At 40.0% G+C, this 26,435-nt stretch overlaps 1 protein-coding gene across 2 annotated transcripts in view; it reads right to left on the reverse strand.

Annotated features, from left to right (window-relative positions):
- The window catches only part of EBF4 (EBF family member 4), a gene marked incomplete at both ends in the record, with an annotated part of 54,488 nt that overhangs the window by 16,426 nt on the left and 11,627 nt on the right, over positions 1 to 26,435 (reverse strand). The window contains 2 exons of one of the 2 annotated variants that reach the window (XM_079719810.1): positions 23,725 to 23,793; positions 24,815 to 24,888. In XM_079719810.1, coding sequence (XP_079575936.1) covers positions 23,725 to 23,793; positions 24,815 to 24,888 — 143 coding nt within the window. The remainder of the gene's footprint in view (positions 1 to 23,724; positions 23,794 to 24,814; positions 24,889 to 26,435) is intronic. The other variant, XM_079719811.1, reaches the window with a different exon arrangement.

The raw sequence follows: 26,435 nt of genomic DNA on the forward strand, positions 1-26,435 counted from the left end.
ATGCATGGTGCCCAGTGGTGCCTGACAAGACTGAGGAGGGCAGCTATGGACCAGAGCTCTTGGGGGACTGGCACCAAAACATGCAGGATTTGGACCCTGTGGGTGATGGAGAGTCAGCAGGAGGTGTCTTATATTGGTTGTGTCATTTGGAAGAGTCATTTTGCTTCCAAGGAGAGCCAGGCACCAAAGGGCCTAGGCCAGGGAAAGGATAGTGAATGAGGAGGTTGGTGTGATAGTCTAAGCCCAAGTGGGGGTGGCCACAGTGGCGGTGGCACATGCTACTTCCTGGACTTGGCCTGGGGCAACAGCTAAGGCTGAGTATCCCTAGGGCCATAGACCCCTGCCAGGCTTGAACCTGGCCTCCCTACCATGATCCCCACTTGGGGCAGAGGTGGCTGCAGTGCAGATGGGCTGGGGGACTATAAATAGCTGGGGCGCATACATTAGCATGCCAATGCACCCGCACCCCATCCTCTATGCTAATGGCCCACCATGCGCCTGAACACCTTCTGTTCCCCTGCATGCATTTGCATGCACAATTAGCATAATCTTGTATAATTAATGAACAGCGTCAATTTTAGCTCCTAAGTAATTTGATTAACATGTTGATAGGGCACTTACTAGGCTCTCCAAACCTCAGGGCTGGGCATGGGCCTGAGGAGAGGGGGAGAGGAGGTGGAGAGACTACTAAGGGGCCCCCAGCTGCCCATGAAGAGTGGTGGTGATTCTACTTTCCCTTAATGGGGCCTGAGGGGAGGGAAGAAGGGGTGAAGGGGCTGTTAATGGGAGGTCTCCGGGCACCCCATGTGGAGTGTCAGGGACAGGCTGGAGCAGCGGGTCACATGAGCATGAAGCCTGTTTATTCCTGTGTGGACACAGACATACACATACACCCCTTGCACATCCCCCAGCCTGGGGAATCTTCTGTGAATGCAGAATATTGGATTCCATGGGAAGAACAGAACAGGAGGAGGGACTGAGAAAAAGTAGGAGGGCTGGGCGATGGGGAATGGATGGGCAGATGGAAGCCACAGAGAAGGATGGTGTGCCTGTGAGTGATTTAGGGATGTAAAGGGGAAGGTGGGGTCCCAAGACTGAAGGGAAGAAGAAGTCGTGTATTCCTCTGGCCTTGGGTGGGTGAGCCAGGCTCCAAAGCCAGAGACCCTGGTACTTCCTATTTGTGAATCATGTGAGGAAGAGGTGGGGGGTTGGCAAGCTTCCACAATGTGCCAAGCAACCCAGGGCACAGAGAATAGACAGAAGGTTGAATGTTGCCCCTATCCTATTAGAGAAGGACCCATTCCCAACTCAGACCTCCCAGGGCCCCTGGCAGAGGCTCACATTCCTCTCCTGCTCATCTGTGGTCAGAGTCAGGAAGTACTCCTCTGGCTGTAACTAAACTTCCCTGCTACTGTCTAGGCTCAGTTGTACTTACCCTCAAAGAGGATCAGTTGGGGTGAGGGTGGGATGGGGGATGAAATAATATTGTGGCAGGCACTATGCTGGCACCGCATAAATACATCTTACCTAACTTTACAACATCCCTACCATCTGAGGTCCGCTTCTTTTGACAAATGAGGAGACTGAGGCTGAAGGAGGTGAGACCTTGCTCCGAGTCATATGACGAGACAGTCCAGGTTGGCACGAGTCCCCCAGCACTGACTAGCCCTTTATAGAGAGAATTTATCATTCAAATTGCAGACAGTTCACTCACTAGCCACGTCCCACTCCACCTATTACAGTCCCCAGGCCTCTTCATGCCTGCACTCCCTCTCTCTTGCAGTATCCTCTGGGGGCACTAACCACGGCTCTACTCCTGCCTCAGCACGGGGGCCACTCTGACCCCAGTTGCCCAGATGTCCTCCTATAAGTCCTTGCTCTGAATTAAGGGTGGCTTGGGGACCCTTGTCCTTGTGACTGGCATCCAGTCCACATGACTCCCAGGGTACATGGGGGAATTTCTTACTAACCCCTTCTGCATCTCCTTCCATCACATGCACCTAGCTCTGAAAAGGCTGGAGTAGGGAAGGAAGTGCAGTTCATTCTGTAGGCAAGAGGGAAAACCTCAGTCCCACTTCAGCACTGACCCAGCAGGGAGGTTATAGGACCTCAGTTTCCCCAAGGGGAATTGCCAGGATGGGCCCTAGACACAAGGTTGTGTTTGCAGCATCAGTGTGGGAGCCAAGAGACGCTACTGGAAAGCACAGAAGGAGACAGATGCTACTGTGAGCTTGTTTTGTGGCTGCAGAGAAAAAGAGTGAATGTTACATTGACCACTGGGTTAGGAGGAGGGGCTGATTCTTTCACAGCTCCCACAACCCTTCTCATCAAATTGCATTTGTCAGGTTGTACCTGACCTACACATTGGGGTCTAAGTTTGCCCACAACGGGGTAGACTACAGCTTACCTCTGCCAAGTGGCTCAGACATGACCTGTTTCAACAGTGTCACTGTACAACATCCACTGTTCACCAGACACAACTACATGCCAGGGAGTATCCATAGCCCACAGTGCCTGTCCAACCACAGGAGTCAGAGGAGGAGAGCTGTGGGCCTCCCGTGGAAGGACATCTTCCCCATTCACTCTTATACCACAGTCATCCTGGCCAATCAAGTAAATATTTAGTCTTAGAGCTGTGACAACCAATAAGGTAGCCATATGTAGTTATTTAAGTTTGAATTAATTAAAATTAACTAAAATTTAAAATTCAATTCCTCAGCCACAGTACCTACATTTCAAATGCCCAACAGGTACATGTGACTACTGACTACCATATTGGTCAGTGAAGCACATTTCCATCATTGCAGGAAATTCTTTTCCATAGTGTCGTCTTAAAGCCTTATATTGTTCTCTAGTTCCTCTTATCATTATGTAAAGGCTTATGTAATTAAGTTTTGTCTCTTCAACTGCTCTGTAAGCTTTCAGAGGGCAGGAATCATTGCTTAAACTTCTCTATCTTTTCCCAAGAATCTATCATAGTGCCTGCCCCACAGCAGGTGCTCATTGATTCATACTTACTATGATAGGATGAATGCTGTATCAAAGCCCCCAAATAGAACTTTGAGAATTGCAGAGCAAGGATCTTTGAAAATCTGTTCCTACATAAAGCAACAGGAACGTAGGCAAAAACTGTCAAAATCAAATTTTTCAGAACTCTGAAAATTAACAAAAGGTTTACAACAATCCAAGGGGTGTTTATTCAAGAAAAATGGCTGAATCCTAGTAAAAACAGAGAATTTTGCAGTGGTTTTTGTTTTGTTTTGTTTTGTTTTTCGGTCATGTTGCACAGCTTGTAGAATCTTACTTCCCCAGCGAGGGATTGAACCTGCTCCCCCTGCAGTGGAAGTGTGGAGTTCTAACCACTGGACCACCAGGGAATTCCCTGTAGTGTTTTAATTTGCCCTATTCCCAGCTCTGCAGTAGGCTTGCAACCATGGTAGTTGTAAAAACTAGCAGCCTAGTAGCCACTGAAAGGGACAGACTGGATTTGGAACTTCTCAACAAGTTGTATTCCCAGACAACTGTCACTATTTGATCTGTCTGGCAGTTTCCTGACAGCCCTATTTTCAGGACTTGTTATTTGACCTGACTTAGAACTTGCTTAGTGGGAAAAACCCTACTCTCAGGGTGTTTGTTGAAAACAACCTGTAGCAATTGTTGAACACTGCTGTTGCTTGAGACAATGACACTGGTTGAGGCAAGTGAGAGTCTGGCCAAAAAACTTTAAAGGAAAAAGTGGGAATGAGATGTTCACAGGGGGCTCTGAAAAGCTCTTATATATTTCTGGATATCTAAAAGGCCATGTGTATGTGAAGGGAAGAGAACATGCCCAGGAAAGATCTCCAAAGGCCCTAGTCTCTCATCTCTGGCTGACCCTGAAACCCTGCACAAGCAGGAAGTAAAGGTTAAGGCAAAGTTGTAAACTGCTGGAGCATTGAAGGCATGCCCCAACACACACACACAGAACCTTTTGACAAGGGTTGAAGACTTACTGGTTCAAGGCATTTAAGGAAATGCCTGTCCAATCATGAGCTGACCACTAACCTAACTGAACAGAAACTTCCGTGGCCACACATGACAGAAAATACAGACTCTAGATAATCAGTCCAGGAAAGTCACTAAACAAACAAACAGCAACAGCAACAAACACTGGGAAGGGGGATATGATATCAAGAGTTACCACATTATATTATTAAAATATTGAGTTCTCAACAAATAATCATGAAACATGTGAAGTAACAGGAAAGTATGGTCCGAATGTGAGACATAAAGCAGTCAATAGGAACTGTCCCTGAGGAAGTCCACATGTTAGACTTACTAGACAAAGACTTTAAATCAGCTAGTATAAATATGTTTAAAGAACTAAAGGAAACCATGTCTAAAGAACTGAAGAAAAGTATGAGAATAATATCTCACCAAATAGGGAACATCAATAAAGAGATACAAATTATTATAAAGAACCAAATTTAAATTCTGGAGTTGAAAAGAAAAATAATTGAAATAAAAATTTTCCAGAAGAACTCAACAGCAGAAGAAAAATGAGTTGACAGAAGAAAAATGTCAGTGAACTTATGATAAGTCAATTGAGATTATATAGTTCTGGAACAGAAAGGAAAAAGAATGAAGACTGAACAGAGCCCATGATGTTGTGAGACACCATCCAACATACCAACATATGCATAATGGGGGTCTCAGCAGAAGAGAAGAAAGGAAAAGGGGCAGAAACAATGAAGAAATAATGACCCAAAACTTCCCAGGTTTGATGAAAAACCTTATCCCACACATACAAGAAGCTTAATGAACTCCAAGTAGTATGAACTCAAAAAGATCCACATGTAGACAGACACATCATAATCAAACTATTGAAAGACAAAGACAAAGAAGGAATCTGGGAAGCAGTAAGGAAGAGAAGCAACTCATCATGTACAAGGGAGCCTGAATAAGATTAACAACTGACATATTACCAGAAACCATGGAGGTCAGAAGACAGTGGGATGATATAAAGTGCTGAAAGAAAATGACTGTCAACCAAAAATTCTATATCCAGCAAAACTATCCTTCAAACATGAAGGATAAATTAAACAAAATTAAATAAACATGAAAGATTAAGATATTTCTAGATAAACAAAACTGAAAAAATTCATCACCAACAGATCTTTCCTATAAGAAATAGTAATGGGAGTCCTTTAGTGTGAAATGAAAGGACACAAGACAGTAATTCGAATCCCCATGAAGAAATAAATAATACTGGTAAAAGTTAACTATTCAGGTAAATATAAAAGACATTAGAAATGCATTTTTGTTTGTAAATATTTTGTTTTCCTACCTAATTTAAAATACAACTGCACATGTGTGGGGGCAGGGGGTACATGGAACACTGTACTTTTTTTTGTGTGTGTGTGTGGTATGCGGGCCTCTCACTGTTGTGGCCTCTCCCGTTGCAGAGCACAGGCTCCGGACGCGCAGGCTCAGCAGCCATGGCTCACGGGCCCAGGGCTCCGCGGCACGTGGGATCTTCCCGGACCGGGGCACGAACCCGTGTCCCCTGCATCGGCAGGCGGACTCTCAACCACTGCGCCACCAGGGAAGCCCCGAACACTGTACTTTTTACTCACAACTTCTGTAAACCTAAAACTACTCTAAAAATAAAATCTATTAAAGAAAACATCAGAAAGCAGTAATTATAAAACTGTGTTGATGGGCTTATAATGTGTAAAGGTATAATGTGATTGACAAGGATGTGACAAGGAGAGGAGGGGGAATGGAGCTATATTGGAGCTATATATGGAATCCATTATATATTATTTTATATACTTGTATACTTAATTTTGAAATTAAGTTTATATTCATCTAAAATAGATTGTCTTAGGGACTTCTCTGGTGGTCCAGTGGTAAAGAATCTGCCTTACAATGCAGGGGATGTGGGTTCTACTCCTAGTCAGGGAACTAAGATCCTACATGCTGCAGGGCAACTAAGCCTGCATGCCACAACTACTGAGCTCATGTGCCTCAACGAGACAGCCTGCGTGCCACAAACCACAGAGCCCACCTGCTCTGGAGCCCGCGCACCACAACTACAGAGCCCATGTGCCCTGGAGCCTGAGCACCACAACTACAGAAGAGAAAAACCTGCCACCACAACTAGAGAGAAGCCCGCACACTGCAACAAAGAGCCTACATGCTGCAGTGAAAGATCCCGCATGCCTCAACGAAGATCCTGTGTGCCGCAACTAAGATCCGATGCAGCCAAGAATAAATAAAATAAATTAAAAAAGAAATCGATTGTCCTAAATGAAGACACCAAATGTAATTCCCAGGGCAACCACTAAGAAAAAAAGCAGTAATGGAGGAATAGAGCAACTATATATATGACAGATAGAAAACATAGCAAATGGCAGACATAAATCCTACTTTATCAGTAATTACACTAAATATAAATGGATTAAACACTCCAATTAAAAGGCAAAAATTGGAAGAATGGATTAAAAACATTATCTACATGCTATCTATGTGAGATATAGTTTAGATTCAAAGATAGAAATAAGTTGATGATAAAAAGGTTGGAAAAGATTTGGAAAAGGGTTAAGAAAGCTCTAACCAAAAATTTCTGGAGCAGCTATATTAATATCACACAGAATAAACTTTAAGACAAAATTGTTACATAAGACAAAGACAGATATTTTATAATTATAAACATGTCAATCTATCAGAAATAACAATTATAAACATATGTGCACCTGATAATAGAGCTCCAAAATACATGAAGCAAAAAATGACAGAACCAAAGGAAGAAATAGATAATTCAACAATAATAGTTGCAGATTTCAATGCCCTACTTTCAATAATGGATAAAATGACTAGACAGAAGATCAACAAGGAAATAGAAGGCTTGAACAACACTCCTTATTGCAACTCACACAATAAATGAATTACATTTTACATAGCACCTTCAAGACTTAGCATAATAAAGATTTCATTTCCACCTAGGGTGATCTGAATTAAACACGGTCTCCATAAAAATGACACACAATCAGAGTAGAAAGGCAACCTACAAAATGGGAGATAAGATTTGCAAATTATATATCTGATAAGGGGTTAATATCCAGAATATATAAAGAACTCCTACAACTCAACAACAACACTACAACAAATAACCCAATTAAAAATGGGCAAAGGAATTTAATAGACATTTCTCCAAAGATGACGTATAAATGGCCAACAAGCATCTAAAAAGATGCTCAGCATCACTTGTCCTTAGAGAAATGCAAATCAAAACCATAATGATACATCATCTCACACTCATTAGGGGGGCTACTATAAAAATGTAAAAAAACACAGAAAATAACAAGTGTTGGTGAGGAAGTGGAGAAATTAGAAACCTGTGCACTGATGGTGGGATTATAAAATGGTGCAACTGCCATGGTAAAAAGTATAGTGTTCCTCAAAGAATTTAAAAAACAATCATATGATTCAGCAATCCCACTTCTGGTTATATATATCCACAAAAACTGAAAGCAGGGTCTCAAAGAGATATTTTCACACTCATATTCATAGTAGCCAAGAGATGGAAGCATCTGAATGTCTATCAATAGATGAATGTGGTATATACATAAAATGGAATATTATTCAGCTTTAAAAAGGAAGGAAATACACATAACATGTAGCATCCTATTACATGCTACAACATGGATGAAACTTGAGGACACTATGCTAGTTACAAAAAGACTAATACTGCATGATTCCACTTATATGAGGTATAAGTATATAAGTATATACGTATAAAGTAGCCAAATTCATAGAAACAGAAAGTAGAATGGTGGCTATGAGGACTAGGGAAGGGGAAAATGGGGAGTTGTTGTTTAATGGGTATAGAGTTTTTGTTTTGCAAGAAGTTCTGGAGATCTGTTGCACCACAATGTGAATATACTTAATAATACTGGATTGTACATTCAAAAATAGTAAAGATGGCAAATTTTGTATTATGTGGTTGTTTTTTTTTTTTACCATAATTTAAAAAATGACACGAGGAAGTAATTCTTTGGTAACCTAGACAATCTAACTGTAAGGTTAATATGAAAAATATGATTAAGAATAGTTGGGAAAACATAGAGTAATGAAGAAAGAGTACTAGATCTACCAGTTACCAAAACATTGTATAAAAAGTAAAAAAGCATCATATTTCCATATGAATAAATAGATAGTAGGTATAATAAAATAGGATGGAAAGTTCAGAAATACATGCAATTACATTTATACTATAGCATGGGTGATATTTACAATTGGTGGGAGAAAATGGATTATTCAGTAATTGCTGTTGGGACAACTAGCAGCTATCAGAAAAAAAATATATAGATGGACCCATATTTCCTACCTTTCACCAGGGTAAATTCCAAATGGATGATTTCCTCTTCCAGCATTATGGCAGACTACATATCTTGAAGTGCCTTCCCATTATAACTAGATCCTGTGCTTTTATCTAAAAGGTAAGGAAAATCTCCAAGGATATTAAAAATCAAAAACAAGTGAGTTGAAATCTGAGTGGAAACCATGAACTATAAGCTAACACAAATATTAGGGTTGTAGTGGTAGCAAATGCCAATATAAACACTGGGATGGAGAACAGAGACACCTCAGAGGAGGGCCCTGGATCCTCTGAGGAACCTAGAAAGGTCCCAGGTTGGTAGCACCCCCTGTTCCTGTTAGAATCAAACAAATTCTTCCAGATGAAAGCATACCCCATTTTGGACCTGATATGGTTCAACAAAATATGAGCTAAAATTATCACTACTTCAACAATAATAACAAAAGCACCAAACCAAGGAACAAGCTTCATGAATGAGAGTCAGCAGAAGTAATGAACAGTAGATTTAGAACCCCAAGGACTTTAGATATTGGAACTATCAAATAGAGGATGTTGTGTTAGTTTGTGCTGTACTTTTCAGCAGCAACAATGGAAATATTTTCAAATTGCTAAATAAAAAAAAAACACACAAAAACTATCAATCTAGAATTATATTCCCAGGAAAACCATTTTTCAAGAATGAGATTGATATAAAGACATTAATAGCAAAAAAAAAAGTGAGCATGCTGTTTACCAACACAGACCTTCACTAAAGTACAAACTTTTAAAAGATGTACTTCAGAAAGACAGAAAATGACCCCAGAGGAAGTTGTGAGATGCACAAAGGAAAAGAAGAGCAGCAAAATTTGGTAAATCTAAAGAAAAATTGTTCATCTATAACAAGAAGAATAATAACAATGTGTGGAATTTTAAAAGAATTAAATTTCTGTGCTACATGGCTTATAAATGGGACAGGGGTAATAAAACAGTCTAAGATCAGTGGTGTGCTGGTAAATGTTTAACAACCACTTCCGGGGGAGAAAACCCATGATTTATAATGTTTGTTGATTTCCATGGTTATAAATATATATGTTTCCCCCATGGCTGATTTCAAGCTGCCAATATGATGTCATTAAATATGGAGTTGAGAAGAGATGCTAACAATTAGCTCCTATGGACCAGTATGAGCCAGCTCCAGCGCACCACTGTCAAAAATCCTAGTATTAGTCAGGAAAGGAATTACAATTTTGTTAAGAGTATATAGTAAATGTCAAGGGTAATAAATAAAAGCATAGAAATGAAGTGAATAAACTTCTAAACCAGTAAATGGAAAAACTGAATAAGAAATACATACACTACATCAAATAAAATATTCAATTTATTTTTTTAAATAGCAAGAAAGGAAAACAAAGAAACATGGAAGTGGAACAAATAGAAGGCTCAAAGCAAGATGGTAGAAAAGAGTTGAAATAAATCAATAATCTCAATAAGGTAAATGGATAAACTTGCCAGTTAAAAAATAGACTAGATTAAAAAAATAAACCCAGTGATATACTACTAAAAGAGAAATATCTGGGGCTTCCCTGGTGGCGCAGTGGTTGAGAGTCCGCCTGCTGATGCAGGGGACATGGGTTTGTGCCCCGGTCCGGGAAGATCCCACATGCTGTGGAGAGGCTGGGCCCGTGAGCCATGGCCGCTGAGCCTGTGCGTCCGGAGCCTGTGCTCCGCAACGGGAGAGGCCACAACAGTGACAGGCCCGCGTACCGCCAGAAAAAAAAAAAAAAAACAAGAGAAATATCTGAAACATAAGGACACATAATGGTTGAAAATAAAAGGATGGAAAAAGGTATATGAGGCAAATATAACCAAAAGTTGAGAGATCCTTTAAATAATATCAGATAGGGAATTCCCTGGCAGTCCAGTGGTTAGGACTTGGCGCTTTCACTGCTGAGGACCTGGGTTCAATCCCTGGTTAGGGAATAAGATCCCACAAGCCTCAGGGATTGGCAAGAAAGAAAGAAAGAAAGAAAGAAAGAAAGAAAGAAAGAATACCAGATAAAGTAGACTTTAAAGCAAAACTATTATTAGAAATAAAGGATCAATGCTGATAAAAGGTTCAATCCAGAAGGAAGCTATAAGATTTTAAAACCTGTCCACATTTAACAAAATAGTCTATATATATATATATATATAATTAATTTTTTATTAATCTTCCACATGAAATTTCAGTTTATCTTTGTGGGATATAATTGATGAAACCCACAAAGGTAAGCTGAAAGTTCATGTGCAAGATTATAACCTCATCTCTCAATTTTTAATAGGTCAAGCAGACAAAGATAAATAAATACAGACCTGAACAACACAATTAATAATCTTGAAAAAATGGGCATACATAAAACGGTAGACTCCTAGATCCAAAAAGATCAATGAACTCCAAGCACAAGAAACATGAAGAAAATTACAACAAAGCACATCATAATCAAGTTGCTAAAAATGAATAATAAAGAAAAAATTTAAAGAAGCCAAAGATAAAAGAAATATGTACACAGGAATAAAGATAATAATGGTATCAGATTTCTTATTGGGAATGCAAGAGAAAAGACAGTGGAGCAACATCTTAAAACAGCAACTACTACTACTACTGCCAACCTATAATTCTATACCCAGTGAAAATATCTTTCAAAAAATTACAAGAAATGTTAAAGGATGCCCTTCAGGTGTAAGAAAAATGATACAAGATGGAAATATGAATCTATGGAAAAGAATGAAGAGCAATAGAAATAGTTACATGGGCAAATATATGATTTTTTCCATATAATTTAAGTCTCTTTAAAAATAATTGACTGTTGAAACAAACATAATATCAATGTACTGTAGATTATAGAACATATATAAAAATAAAATTTAAGACAATAGCACAAAGTGGTATAATTGAAGGTAGACTGCAATAAGTTAAAGATGTGTACTTTAAGTCCTAAATCAATTACTAAAATAACAAAATAAAGAATTTTGCTAATAAACCAACAAAGGAGATAAAATTGAATAATAAAAAAATACCTGAATAATCTAAAAGAGTAGAAAAAAAGGAAAAGAACAAAAAAGAGACCAAACACCATAGAAAGCAAATATCAAGGTGATAGACTCAAACTTAATCATATCAATAATCACATTAAATGTAAATGGTCTAAATATATCAATTAAAAGGCAGAGATTATCAGATCAGATGAAAAACTGAATGACATGCTGACTATAAGAAATGCATGTTAAGGACTCAGAGGCAAAAAATATATACAAATCAATTTTCACTGCAAAGTAAAGGAGCTGTTACAGTGGAGGATTACTGGACTGAATGTTAATATTATGACAGAAAAAAAAAAAATATGTGTCATCTTGGGCATGTTACTTAACTTCTTGTCTCATATGTAAAATGGGATAGTAGTAGTATTGTTGGGAAATTATGTGAGATAGTATATGTAATGTACAGCACTTAGAATGGTATATGGTTCAACCAAAGACTATATATGTGTTTGCTTTCTTCATGGTATTTTATTGTGTATATGCAATATAATTAATTTAGCTAGTTTCCCATTGGTCAATGTATAGCATTTTCAATTCCTCTGCTATTCCAATGTTGTTGTCAATATCCTTACATATCCATTACCACTGGCCAAAAACAAAAAGATAGTCTCCTTATTTTTCTCCTAAAAGACTAGCTTTTCATATTTAGATTTTCATTATTCTTATGGTTGTTTGATTTTTGTATTTGGTTTGTATTAGAAATCTATGACTATTCCCACTGCCACCCTTAAGTAAAATAAATCACCCTTAAATAAAATAAAATAAATTTCAAAAGTAAGTTAGCTATGGTGTTAGAAGTTAGGACAGTGGTCATCTTTAAGGAAGAGAGAAAGGTATAATTATATTTACTGACCAGGGTGGTAGGTGTGTTCACTTTGCTGATATACAATGATCTATAAACTAATGATTTGTACATTTTTCTGTATACATGTTGTAGTGGTGTGCTAAAGCTGGTTCACCCTAGTTCAAGAGGGCCAATTGTTAAACAGGAATTTGTAAGTCAAGTGTCAAACTGTTGGTAGCTTAAAATTAACCATTAAGAGAGTATTTACATCATTAATTTAACAAAAATTACAAATGAGCAATTTTTCTTTTCCCAAACTGCATGTATTTCTGTTATACTGCAATAAAAAAAGTTTAAAAAAAAGAAATGCATGTTAAATATAAAGACACAAATAGATTAAAAGTAAAAGGATGGAAAAGATTTATCATGCTAATACTAGTCAAAAGAAAGCTTGAATGGTTATATTACTATATCAAAGTAGATTTTATGGATTCATAATAAAGGGATCAATTAAACAAGAGGACATAAAATAACCCTATATATCTATGTACCTAATAACAGTTTTTCAAATTATATGAAGCAAGACTGATAGAACCTCAAGGAAAAATAGATAAATCCACAATAATAGTTGGTCATTCCAATACCCTTCTCTCAATAACAGAAAAAAAAATAGGCAAAAAGTCAGTCAGGATATAGTAGACTCAAACAACACTTATCAACTAATGTGACCTATTTGATATTTATAGGACACTCCATCCAACAACAACAGAATACACATTCTTCCCAAGTGCACACAAAACATTTATCAAGGCAGGCTATATTCCGGGCCATAAAATGTGTCTCAAAAGATTCAAAAGGATTCAAGTTATACAAAGTATATATTCCTTGACAATTGGATTAAATTAGAAACCAGTAATGGAAATATCCTAAGAGAATCCCCAAACTTTTTGAAACTAAATAATGCATGGGTTAAAACAAAACTCAAAAGGGAAATCAGAAAGTACTTTTTTTTTTTTTTTTTTTGGTGGTACATGGGCCCCTCACCGTCATGGCCTCTCCTGTTGCGAAGCACAGGCTCCAGATGCGCAGGCTCAGCAGCCATGGCTCACGGGCCCAGCCGCTCCGCGGCATGTGGGATCTTCCCGGACCGGGGCACGAACCCACGTCCCCTGCATTGGCAGGCGGACTCTCAACCACTGCGCCACCAGGGAAGCCCAGAAAGTACTTTTAATTAAATGGAAATGAAAACATAACATATCATGATTTGTGGTATGACCCTAAGGCAATACTTAGGGAGAAATGCATAGCACTAAAAGTCTGTTTTAGACAGAAGGAAAGGTCTTAAATAAATGACCTCAGCTTCTCCTCTAGGAGACCAGAAAAAGGAGAGGAAATTAAGGCCAAAATAAGTAGAAGAAAGGAACTAATAAATATCAAAATAGGAAATAGATAAACAATGGGGAAAATCAATAAAACCAAAAGGTTCTTTTAGAAGGTCAATAAAATGGATAAATCTGTAGCCTGACTGATCAGGAAAAATGAAGACACAATTTGCCAGTATCAGAAATGGGAATGCTGACATCACTGCAGATTCTAGAGATATTGGATAGGGAATATTATAAACAATTTTGTGACAACAAATTCAACAACTTATAAGAAATGGACAAATTCCTTGAAAGATACAAATTACCAAAGTTCATTCTAGAAAAAGTAGATAGCCTATTCTATTAGAGACATTGAAATTATAGTTAAAATACTTGCCACAAAGAAAAGTCCAGGCTCAGATGGCTTCACTGGTGAATTCTACCAAGCACTTAAGGAAGAAGTAATACCAATTCTACACAAACTGTTCCAAAACACTGAAGAGCTGGATATACCTCCCAACTAAATCTATAGGTCAGTATATCAGCACACCTGATACCAAAACCAGACAAAAAAGTTATAAGAAAATTAAAGACAAATATTCATCATGACCATGCAAAAACTCTAAACAAAATTTTATTAAACTGAATCCAACAATATATTAAAAAGATAATACACCATGACCAAGTGCAGCTCATCTGGGAAATGCAGGGTTGGTTTAACATCGGAAAACCAACTGATGTCATTCATCATATTAAACTAAAAAAAATAATAATAATCTTAATAGATGCAGAAAAAGCCCTTGACAAAAATCTAATACCGATTTCTGATAAAAACTCCCAGTAACAAAAAATAGTAGAGAATTTCCTCAACCTGATAAAGGCATCTATGAAAAACCTATAGCTACACACACACACACACACACACACACACACACACATACATAAAAAACATACATAATGGTGAAAGACTGAGTAATTTCCACCTAAGATCAGGAACAAGATAAGTGTCCATCCTCACCACTGCTACTATCAACATTGTACTGGAAGGTCTAGCCAGTACAATCAGGCAAGAAAGATAAATAAAAGTCATCCAGATTGGAAAGGAATAAATAAGTGTCTTTATTTGCAGATGACATGATTGTCTATAAAGATAATTTGTTGGACTCTTTGAAAAGTTACCAGAACTAATAAGTGAGTTTAGCAAGGCTGCAGGCTACAGAATCAGTTATACAAAAATTCATATTTATATATACCATAAATAAACCATTGGAAACTGAAATTTAAAACAGCATTTACAATAGCATCAAAATAAAGAAATACTAAAGGATAAATCTGAACAAGCGATGTGAAAGATCTGCATTCTAAAAACTACAAAATATTGATGAGAGAGATTGAGGAAAATCTAAATAAATGGAGAGATATGCCTTGTTCATAGGTTGGAAGGCTCAATATTGTTAAGATATCAATTTTCCCAAATTAGTCTAGAGATTCAGAGTCCCAATTAACATTTCAATGGAATTTTTTGTAGAAATTGACAAGTTGATGCCCAGATTTATATGGAAATGCAAAGAAAAAAGTTGCAATGAAGAAACAAAGTTGGAGGACCTATATTATCTGATTTCAAGAATTATTATAAAGCAACAGTAATCAAAACAGTGTGGTATTGGCATAAAAGCTAGACTAAGGAATCAATGGAACAGAATAGAGGCCAGAAATAACCCCACACATATATAAACAATTGATTTTTTACAAAGTTTAAAAGAAATGGTGCTGGAACATATATATATTGCAAATATATATATATGTATATTGCAAAACAAAACGTCTTGAATCTATACCTCTCATCATCTACAAAAATTAACTCAAAATGGTTCCTACTCCTAAACGTAAAACCTAGAACTACAAAACTTATAGAGGAAAGGGGAAATTTTCTGTGACCTTGGGTTAGGTAAAGATTTTTTAGCTATGACAACAAAAACACAATACACAAAAGAAAAAATTTATAATTTGGACTTTATCAAAATTAAAAACTCATGCTCTTCAAAAACACTGTTAAGAGAATGAAAAGACAAGCCATGGACTGGGAAAAATTTTCTGCAAAATATTTATCTGATATTTATCCATAGTATATAAAGAACTCCCACAACTCAGTAATTAAAAAATAACCCTATGAAAAGGGAGGGGGTGAACAAACACTCCCCCCCAAAAAAAATATGGATGGCAAATAAGCACATGAAAAGTTGTTCAACATTAGTCATTAGGGACATGCAAATTAAAACCATAATGAGATATCACTACACATCTATTAGAATGGCTAACATTAAAAACAGAGATAATTCTCATGCTGATGAGAATGTAGAGGAATTACAACTCTCACACTCTGCTGGTGGGAAACATAAAATGGTACAACCACTTTGGAAAATAGGCGACTACTTATGAAGTTAAACATATACTTACCATACACATACCCATATACATATACAACCTTTCTACTCCTACTTATTTTAGCCAAGAGAAATGAAAGCACTTGTCCATATAAGGACTTGTACATAAATGTTTATAAAGCTTTATTTATAATAGACAAAAACTGGAAAGAACCCAAATGTCTATCAAGAGATGAAGGCACATTTTGCTATATTCATACAATGGAATACGACTCAGCAATAAAAAGAAATGAACTATTAATACATGTAACAAAATGGATAACAAAAAAATTATGCTGAGCAAAAGATGCTAGACAAAAGAAAAAGCACATACTGTATCATCCCATTTATACAAAACTCTAGAAAATGCAAACAAATCTATGATGACATAAAGCAGATCAACTGTTGCCTGAGGATGGAGGTAAGGGGAGAGAGGGAGAGATTCCAGGGGGGAGCATGAGAAAACTTTTGGGAATGAAGGATATGTTCACTATCTCAACTGTGGTGATAGTTTCATCAGTGTATACATATGTCAAAACTTTTCAAATTGTATGCCTTATGCCTGTTTTATTGAATATCAATTATATCTCATAAAGTTAATTTAAAAATAAAGAATAAGGAAACATACTTCTAAATAGCCCATGTATTAAAAGAGAAATCATAACAAATTTAACAATCCTTGGAACTGATAATGAAAATATGAGATATAATAATGTGACATAGGGACTTGCCTGATGGTCCAGTGGTAAAGAATCCACTTTCCAATGCAGGGGATGAGGGTTTGATCCCTGGTCAGGGAACTAAGATCCCACATGCCACGGGGCAACTAAGCACCTGCGACACAACTACTGAGTTCATGCACCTCAAGGAGAGAGCCCACGTGCCACAAACTACAGAGCCCCTGTGCCCTGGAGCCCACATGCCACAACTAGAGAGAGAAAACCCGCATGCCACAACTTGAGAGAAGCCCGTGCGCTGCAACGAAGAGCCCACACGCTTCAACAAAAAGATTCTGCATGCCTCAACGAAGATCCTGCATGCTGCAACTAAGACTCAAAGCAGCCAAAAAAATAAATAAAAATAAATAAAAATAAAAAACAATGTGACATAGAGGAAACATAGTATTTTAAGGAAATGTCATAGCTTTAAATGATTATATTAGTAAAGAAGGTCAACAATTAATGAGCTAAACATCCAACTTAAGAAATTAAAAAAGAACAAAATAAATCCAAAGAACTAAGAAGGGAGATGCTAAAGATAAATGCAAAATTAATGTAATGCGAAACAAACATTAGAAAAAGATTGATAAAGCTGTCAGTTTTTAGAAGACACAAATAAAAGTAAAAATTGCTAGCAAAACTAATCAAGGAGAAAGATATGATACAAACAATTAATATCAGAAATGGAAAAGGTTTACAGCTAAAAATACAGCAGAGGGACTTCCTTGGTGATCTAGTGGTTAAGAATCCACCTTCCAATGCAGGGGATGCAGGTTCAAACCCTGGTTGGGGAACTAAGATTCCATCTGCCTCAGGGAAACTAAGCCCACGCACTGCAACTACTGAGTCCACATGCTCTGGAGCCTGCACACCACAACTAAAGAGCCCACATGCCGCAACTACTGAGCCCACATGTTCTGGAGCCCACGCAACACAACTAGAGAGCCCGCGCACCGCAACTACTGAGCCTGCACGGCACAACTAGAGAGAAGCCAGCAAGCCACAATGAAGAGCACATGTGCTGCAACTAAGACCCGACGCAGCCAAATAAATAAATATTTTTTAAAAGATACAGCAGAGATAAAAAAGATAAGAGAACATTATGAACGACTTTACGGAAACAAATTTGAAAACTTAGGCACATTGTACAAATTCCTTTAAAAATGTAACTCATGAAAATAGAGTAAAAAAGAAATAAAAGGCCTAAATAGTCCTATGACCATTAAAATATGAATAAATGACTTAAAAATTCTCTCCTCCTCAACCCCACAAACTAAAACCAAATTGTAACAAATTTTCAAGGAACAAATCATTACAAACTAATACAAATTCATTCAGCAAATAGTAAAAGAAAGAACATGCCCCGTCTAATTATTTAAGGGTCTTATACCACGGACTGTCAAAATCATACTAGGACATTGTAAGAAAAGAAAATTACAAGCCAATCGTGTTGAACGTAAATGCAAAAATCCTAAATACTATTAACAAAGCAAATCCTGTAGCATTTAAAGAAGATAGTAAATCATCATCAAGTTAGGTTTATACCAGGAGTAGTTCAGTATCAGAAAATCCATTAATAAAATTCAGTACATTAACAGTTTAAAGGAGAAAAGCCATATGATCAATTCAATACATGTAGAGAAAAACAACACGTGAAATTCAACATCTGTTCATGAAAAAAACCCAAAAACCAAAAATTAAAAACCTCTCATACCAACCATTTTTAACTTGATGAAGTATAGCTACCAAATAGCTACAATTAGCAACATTTTAAATGGTGAAACACTGGAAGCATTTTCTTTAAAATAAAAAACAAGCCAAGACTGCCCATTATCACTCCTTACTTTCTCAAGGTTGTACTTGAGGTTCTAGTCAGTGCAGTAATGTAAGAAAAATAAATAAAATGCAAAAAGATTGGATAGGAAAAACAAAAGTCATTTTTTACATGTCTGTCTCTATAGAAAAAACAAAAGAAATCTAAAGACAAATATCTACATGCAAATATCAATCGTATTTCTTTATACTATCAACAAAAACTTAGAAAACATAGCAAAAGATATAATTTACAACAACAACAAAATATAAATTGTACCTAGAAATAAGCTACCCATACAACTGAATGGTTCATTCCCTCACCTCTTCAAGTCCTTCCTCAAACTCCATCTTCTTAATTTGGCCTACTGGGACCACTCCATTTAAAACCACACCTCCCCCACCCCCAAATTCCTGATCAGTTTTATTTTCCTCTATTTTTTCCTACCTATCACCTTCTAACATACTTATAATTACTGTTTATTGCCCATCTCCCCAATGTCTTCTCTGTCCATGAATATGGATATTTTTGTCTGCTTTGTTTACTGTGGTATTCCTAGAACCTAGAACAGTGCGTGGTACATAGTAGATGCTCAATAAATATTTACTGAATGAGTGAATGAAAACAATAAGTGTATGTAGACTTTACTGAGAAAATTAATTGAGAAAATTATAAACCTTTATTGAAAGGCTTTAAAGAAGATCTATATAAATGGAGAGATAAACCATATTCATGGATAGGAAGACTCAGTAGCATAAAGATGCGAATTCTCCTCCAAACTGATGTATAAGTTAACTGTACAAAACCCCCAAAGATGTGTGTGTGTGTGTGTGTGTGTGTGTGTGTGCGTGCGTGTGTGTGTTGGTGTGGAACTTTCTACATGGATTCTAAAATTTATATGGAAGCACAAAAGGCCAAAATAGTCAGTTCTTCCCTGAAGAACAAGAGAAGATGGGAACCTTACCCTACATGCTTGTCTGTATTATTTTTATATAGATAGAGTGATTCAAACAATGCCATGTTAGCACAGAGATTATCAAATAGATCAAGAGAATAAAACACAGACTCTAGAATCGGACACACAAATAGAAGGAAACTTGATTTAGGACATAGGTGGTACTGAAGCTCAGTAAGAAAGGATGAGTTATTTAATAAATGATACTAGAAGAATTAGTGATTCATAAATAAAAATAATTACATTGATACCTTAATTCACAGCATGCCTCCAAATTAGCTCCACATGGATTACTAACCTAAATGTACAAGGAAAAACTGTGAAATCCTTAGAAGAAAATATAGGAGAATATCTTTATGACTCAGCATAGAGAAAGGTTTCTTAAACAAAATGCAGAATGAAATCCATAAGGAAAATATCGATAAATTCAACTACATTGAGTTACTTGATATACACTTCCCTGACAAAGGATCAGTATCTAGGATCTATAAAGAATCATTAAAATCAATCATAATTCCTGGTGATTTCAGTATCAATGTAAATAGATAATTCTTCCAACACATTCTTCTCTCCATTCCTTGAGTATCTCTCCTCCAATGACCTTCTCTCTACCCTCCCTTGGCCATTACCAATAAACAGAATTTCCAAATAATCCTACCTACAGACAATCCACTCCCTAACCACCAGCTCCAACCCCTTCTAGTACCTCAACTCTAGTAATTCTTGGCCCCATCAAAACCTATGTTCCATTCATCCTGCCTTCTCTTCACTCTCCCATAGTCCTCTCCTTTCTGAGCTTAAATTCCTTGTTCCATTTTTGTAAACACCCCTTGCTTACACTTTTCACTCTCTTGCCCTCTCATGTTTCATCGTATTCACATAGCAAACCCCAACTCTGGCTATATGCAACCACTCACCTGTTCTGCACCTGCACTGGTGCAGCTCAGCAGGACTAGGGAAGTTGCTCACTTTTAATTTATGACCACAGGTAATTCCCCGATGGTCCAGTGGTTAGGACTCAGTGCTTTCACTGCCATGGCCCCAGGTTCAATCTCTGGTTGGGGAACTAAGATCCCGCGAGCCGCGTGGCGTGGCCCCAAATACATAAATTTTAAAAATAAATAAATTTATGACCACAGATCTTAGGTGGGCCCTTAGTGCCACTTGGCAATCACAGAACATTTCCATGGTCCACTCACTCTCTTGGACAACTGTTTCATGCCCTAGTGTCTCCCTCTCCATCCTCATCCTCAACTGTTGACCTTGCTTCCTATTTCACTGAGAAAACAAAGCAATCAGAAAAGAACATCCATAAGCTCCTATGTTGGATATTCCCATTTACCCACGTCCAGGTTCTCTATCTTCCCTGCTGCCTCCATGGATAATGTCTGTGCTCTCAGCTAAAGCCAGTCCTCCACGTGTGCAGGAGAAACCCTGCCCTTCGCTGATTAGAGGACATTGCTTCAGCCATTCTCCCTTCTAACGCTTGTATCATAATTTTCCATTTCCTACTGGGTTTTTGTCATCAGCATCTGAACAAGCTATATCTTTTTCTTGGCCTTACACTGTGCTCCTATCACCACCCTGTTCCATCCTGTTTCTTTGATCCCTTTAGGGTGAAAGTCCAGAGTTCCTTTAGTCACTGTCTCTAATCTCCCTTCTCCCATTCTCTCTTAGACATACTCCTATCAGAATTCTGCCCCTTTTGCCACTGAAATGGCTCCTGTTGAGGTCACCAATGTCCCCCACATTGCTAAATCTAATGGTTAACCCTTAGTCTTTTTATATCCATGAGCAGCATTTGATGCAGTTGACTATTGCCTCCTTTTGGGATAATTTTTCTATCTAGGCTTCTGGGACTCCACTCCCCTGATTTTCCTTCTACTTTACTGGCAGCTGCTTCTCATTCTCCTTTGCTGGTTACACATCTCCATGACCTCTCAACATTGGACACCTCGGAATGCAGTTCTCGGACCTCTCATGTTTTCTTTCAACACTCGTTCCCTCAATGATTTCATTCATTCAAATCTACATCTGTAGCCTGGACCTTCCCCTTGAGAGCCACACTCATGTGTTCAGCTCTTTTTCAACATCTCCACTTGGAGGTTTAGCAAGAATCTTAAATGTCATACGTCCAAAACCAAACTCCTGATCTTCTCCTCCCAAACCTGCTTCTCCTGAAATCTCCACCTTCTCAGTAAATAGGAGCTCCATCCCTTAAAGTTGCTCAGGTCAGAAACCTTGGATCCGTCTTTGACTTCTCTCACCCTGTCAACTTGTCTCTCCTTCCATAACAAAATCCTGTCAGTTCTGCCTATGAAGTGTATCCAGAATCCAACCACTTCTTACAAACTTCTCTATAACATCTCCTCTGTTGCAGCCTCCATCATCTCTCCTGGATAATTGTTATGATTTCCTAACTCATCTCCCTGTCCCCACCCTTGCTTCCTGCGGGTCATCTTCAACACAGGAGCTAGAGTTTAAAACTTGTCAAAATATAAATCAGGTCATATCATTCTTCTCAAACACCCCCACTGGCTTCCATGTCATCCAGAATAAAAGTCAAAGTCCTTACAATGGTTTACAAGAATGGCCTACATGCAACCTACAAGGCCCTGCATGGTCCGGCCTTCCTCCTGCCCCACCCATTGTATCTCTGACATCTTCATCTCCTACTGTCCCCCTCATTCCAGTCACCTGGGCCTTCCTGCTGTTCCTAAAACACAACAAGTACACTCTTGCTAAGAACATTCCTCTCCCAGATTCATACTTGGCTCGCTCCTTTACTTCCTTTAGGTCTTGACTCAAATGTCATAGTTTCAGTGAGGCCTTCCTTAAATACTCTAAAATTGCAATAGCCCCTTCCTGGGCACTCTCTGATCTTTCCTGATGGCTTTCTTTTTCTCCTTAGCTGTTATCACCATCTAACATGCTGTACATTTTATTCAGTTAGTTTATGTCTATCTCTCCTACTAGATTGTAAGCCCATCGACACAAGGCTTTTTGTCTGCGTTGGTCACTGCTTAATCCACAGCATATAGAAGAGACCCTGGCACAGGGTCCATTTTAACAGTAGATGTTAACATTTAACAATAGATGTTAAAAAATTATTTGTTGAATGAATAAACAACATACTAATCGGCCAGAATACTGCAACAGGCATTCTCAATATCAATTGGTATAATCTCTACAGAGGACAAATTGGCAATAACTATCAAAAGTACAAATGCACATCTCCTTTGACCCAGAAATTCTGCTTTTAGTAATATCCTTTATATAAATTCACACATGTGCTAAGTGACACATGAACAAAGTAATTCACTACAGCATATTTTATCCCTGAAAAAGAATGAAAACAGCCAAAATGTCCAGCAATAGAGACTAAAGAAATTATAGTTCATCCACACAATGGAATATTTTGCAGTAGAAAAAAGAATAAGGAGACTGCTTGTGTCTGCATTTTCTTGCACAGACTATCTCAGGAAGGATACCCATGAAACTGGTAATAATGCTTGCTTATTTGGAGGGCAATGGGTGAGTCAGCAGCAGAGGTGGGAGACTTTGCTGTCAACCCTCCTAAACTTGAATTTTAGTACATTGTGAATGGTTTAATCTACTAAAAGGAGAACCAGGCAGGGTTTATGTTCCAATATGGAATGAGTTCTAAGATATATTGTTACAAATAAAAAGGTAAGTACAAAAGACTGTGTACAGTATGCTATACATAGGGGTGGGGCAGACATAGTTTTCATTATCTACTCTTTTATACTTTTCGAATTTTGTACCTTATATATGCATTTCCTATTCAAAAAGAAATAAAATAATTTTTAAAAATCATGGTGGGAGAATGCATTTTCATATGCATCACCTTGACAATCCTATGATTGAAGCTTGCTAAGTATTTCCCTATTTTTTAAACAAAGGAAACGGACGATCAGAGAAGTCAAGTCAAACAGCACAGAGGCACCAGGCACCAGGACTAGAGCCCACTTCCCTGCCAGGCCCTCCCAGCCTCTCTAGCCCAGTGGCCTCTACCACCCTGCACCCCTGCCCTCTCCAGCTGCTTCCCTCAGGACACACAACTCTTACGCCCAGCCCCAGAAGGTCTGCCATCAGGGGCTGCAGTCAGGGGACCGTTTCTCTCTGCTCAGAACCACCAACAGGGTGCTGGATGCCACCGTGCTCTGTGGCTGATCCCAGCCTGCCCTGGCCTTGCAGCTGCCAAGCCCTCTTCCCCCGGTCTGTACCTGTCAATGATGACGGGGTCTGAGGGTGTCTCATTCCGGTTGCCACAGCTCTTCCGGTCACAGCACCGGCTGAAGGAAAGATGAGAAGAGAGGGAAGGAGGAAGGGGGTGAAGGAGAGGGAGATTACAGCCCATGGTGTGTGTGTGTGTGTCTCCGGGGTGAGGATGCTGATGTCCTGTCTCTGAGTATGGAATCCCTGGGCCAGAGGGGCTCACTCTCAGGGGCCTGGGGGAGACAGGCGGTGAGGGTCCTACACAGGGACCTGGAGAGCCCTTATCCCTGGGGATAAGGTTGGCCAAGAAACCCTTGTCCCAAAGGCATGCTGCTCCTGGAGGATCCAGGAAAGGGCAGGCTGCTGACCACCTACTGTCTCTGTACACTTTTTATACATATAGAAAAGAGCTCCAATTGTAAGCATGCACCTCATGAATTATCACAAAGTGAGCCCACCCATGTAACCAGCACCCATACCAAGAAATACTATGTGACTAGCGCCCCAGAAGCCCCCTCATGCCCCCTCCTGGTCACTGCCCTTCCCAAGGGTAGCCACTGTCCCAACCAGATTTTTGAACACTATTTTCTTTTCCATGTATGAAGAGCTGCCTCGGAGGACCCTTCCTGGCTGACATCTCCTGGGGAGCCCTTGCCTAGAAATGCCAAGCTCTGGGGTAATGGGGAAGGGGAGTCTAGCACTGTGTTCCCTCGTCCCCATCCTGCCTGCCCAGGGGTGCCCTGAAGTTCACATAAGAGGCAGCAAAGTTTCCTCCTCCAGCTTCTGAGCTAATCCAGGAGGCCCAGGCCCTGCCCCCATCCCATCTCCCAGCAGGCCCTCCCCAGAGCTTTATTAGTTAAGCTTCCCAGTAGCAGCAGGAGGCCTCTCTTAACAAAAACACTCGGAGAAGCCACATAAACAGGCCAGGCTAATGGGTCCTCAAGGACCCCCTCCTCAGCCAGCACTGTGCCCAGGGGCCTCACTCTTCCCTCATCACCCCCACCCCCAGGCTTCTCTGGGGATCAGTGCAGAGGGGGTTGGTGGCAGTGGTAGGGGTCGGGCCAAGAGGCCAGGGGCAGGTGACCTAGCCCTTCTCACCTGCACATGATCTCGTGGGTGAGTAGCACGCGGCACATTTCGGGGTTCTTGTCCTGCCCCTCGTAGATGATGGCCTGGGGAAGGGGAAGTGCACACGCTGGAGGGGAAGGAGGCTCCTCTCAAGGCCAGGTGGAGGGGCAGCTGGGCCCTGCTCCCGGGGAAGAGCATGCCCTCCAACTCTCTCCGGGAGCCCAGGAATGCAAAGAGGGAACTGGGAACCTGGCTTCCCAAGCCAGGACCACTATCAGAATGGGCAAGAGTGGCATGAGGTCTATAGATTCTGTCTGTCCACAGGCAGCCCTTTCCGGAGCCAGCTCTGCTCAGGGGCAGGGAGGTCCCCAGATCACCATGACCAAGGTCAGGCTGCCGGGAGGGCAGACACACTCCAACCTCCACAGTTCTCACAAGCATTGTCCCTCCAGGCTGCCCTGCCGGCTCCTTGGCCCGTCTCCCCACCCCTATCACCTCCGCAGGCCAGGCCAGTGGCTCCCTCTTGGACTGCTGGATCAGCCACACCCCCCCACCCCCACACCCCCAGCCAGTCCCCCAGCTTCTCCTCCGCCCTGAAGCAAGGAGTGAGCTTCCCAAACCACACATTTGGCTTCCACCTTATAATCTCTGTGCCTCGCAGCCATCCCTTATTTGTGGGTCCCTCTCTCTCTGGACATTCTCCAACCCCTTCCACACTTGTTGACCATGCAATCCCACTTTGCCACTGCCTGGTCCGCCTCCCACACCATGGCGACCACAGGCTTCCTAGAAACATACCACTTCTTCCTCTGCCCTGGGATTGGGTGGGGGCTGCTGGAAGACTGTCTGTGTGGGAAAGCCCAAGTCTCCACCTCAAGTTGCAGGCCACTCATTTTCACATCTGAGACTCAGCCCTGTTCCTTTACCAGCACACACAACCCCTCTGAAAAGCCTGAGGCTTGGGGCCCTGTGGCTGCACAGTCCATCAGGGCTGACTCAGGTTTCAGTTGCCCCGAGCTCCTCATGCTGGTCCCTGAGCCTCCTTCTCTTGTCTTTTCAAGTCAGCAAGGTACTGAGGGCCTGCAGTGGAAGCTCTGGGGCCCCACTCAGTCCCCTCTCCTGGACCAGTGCACCCAACCCCCAGCCGTGGGTAGCATTAGCTGCTAAGGGCTTTCTCTTGAGAACTGCTCTCAGTAGACAGGAGCTGCTTCCCCTGAAAATATCTGGAAGATTACACTCTCCCCTTGGGAGTGGTCCCCAGCCTGTAACTGACCAATACAGGGGACAGAATCCTGGCCTCCCTGCCTCAAGGGGGAACAGCTCTGGTGCCATTCCTTCTCCAGGGCTCCTCGTGGATCAGGCTGAGGCTAGACTCCAGCTGAGACCACATCCTTGCTGAGCATCCCCGGCCCTGTCCTGCTTCTCCTCCCTCCCCTTCTGAGAGCTTCTCGCCTCCTCCCCAATAAACCATGTGTACCTGAATCCCCGTCTAGGCTGAACTTCTAGATAACAGGACCTAAGACAAAGTCGTTGAACAAATATTGTCTTTTTCTTGTCTAGAGGGCAAAAGCTACACATCCTCCTCCTGTGGACAGTGGTGAGAACTGTGGACAGCTAGACAGGTGAGGATGAAGGGCATGGGGGAGGTGGG

This window comes from Hyperoodon ampullatus, assembly GCF_949752795.1.
Source record: "Hyperoodon ampullatus genome assembly, chromosome: 14".
Taxonomy (NCBI): Eukaryota; Metazoa; Chordata; class Mammalia; order Artiodactyla; family Ziphiidae; genus Hyperoodon; species Hyperoodon ampullatus.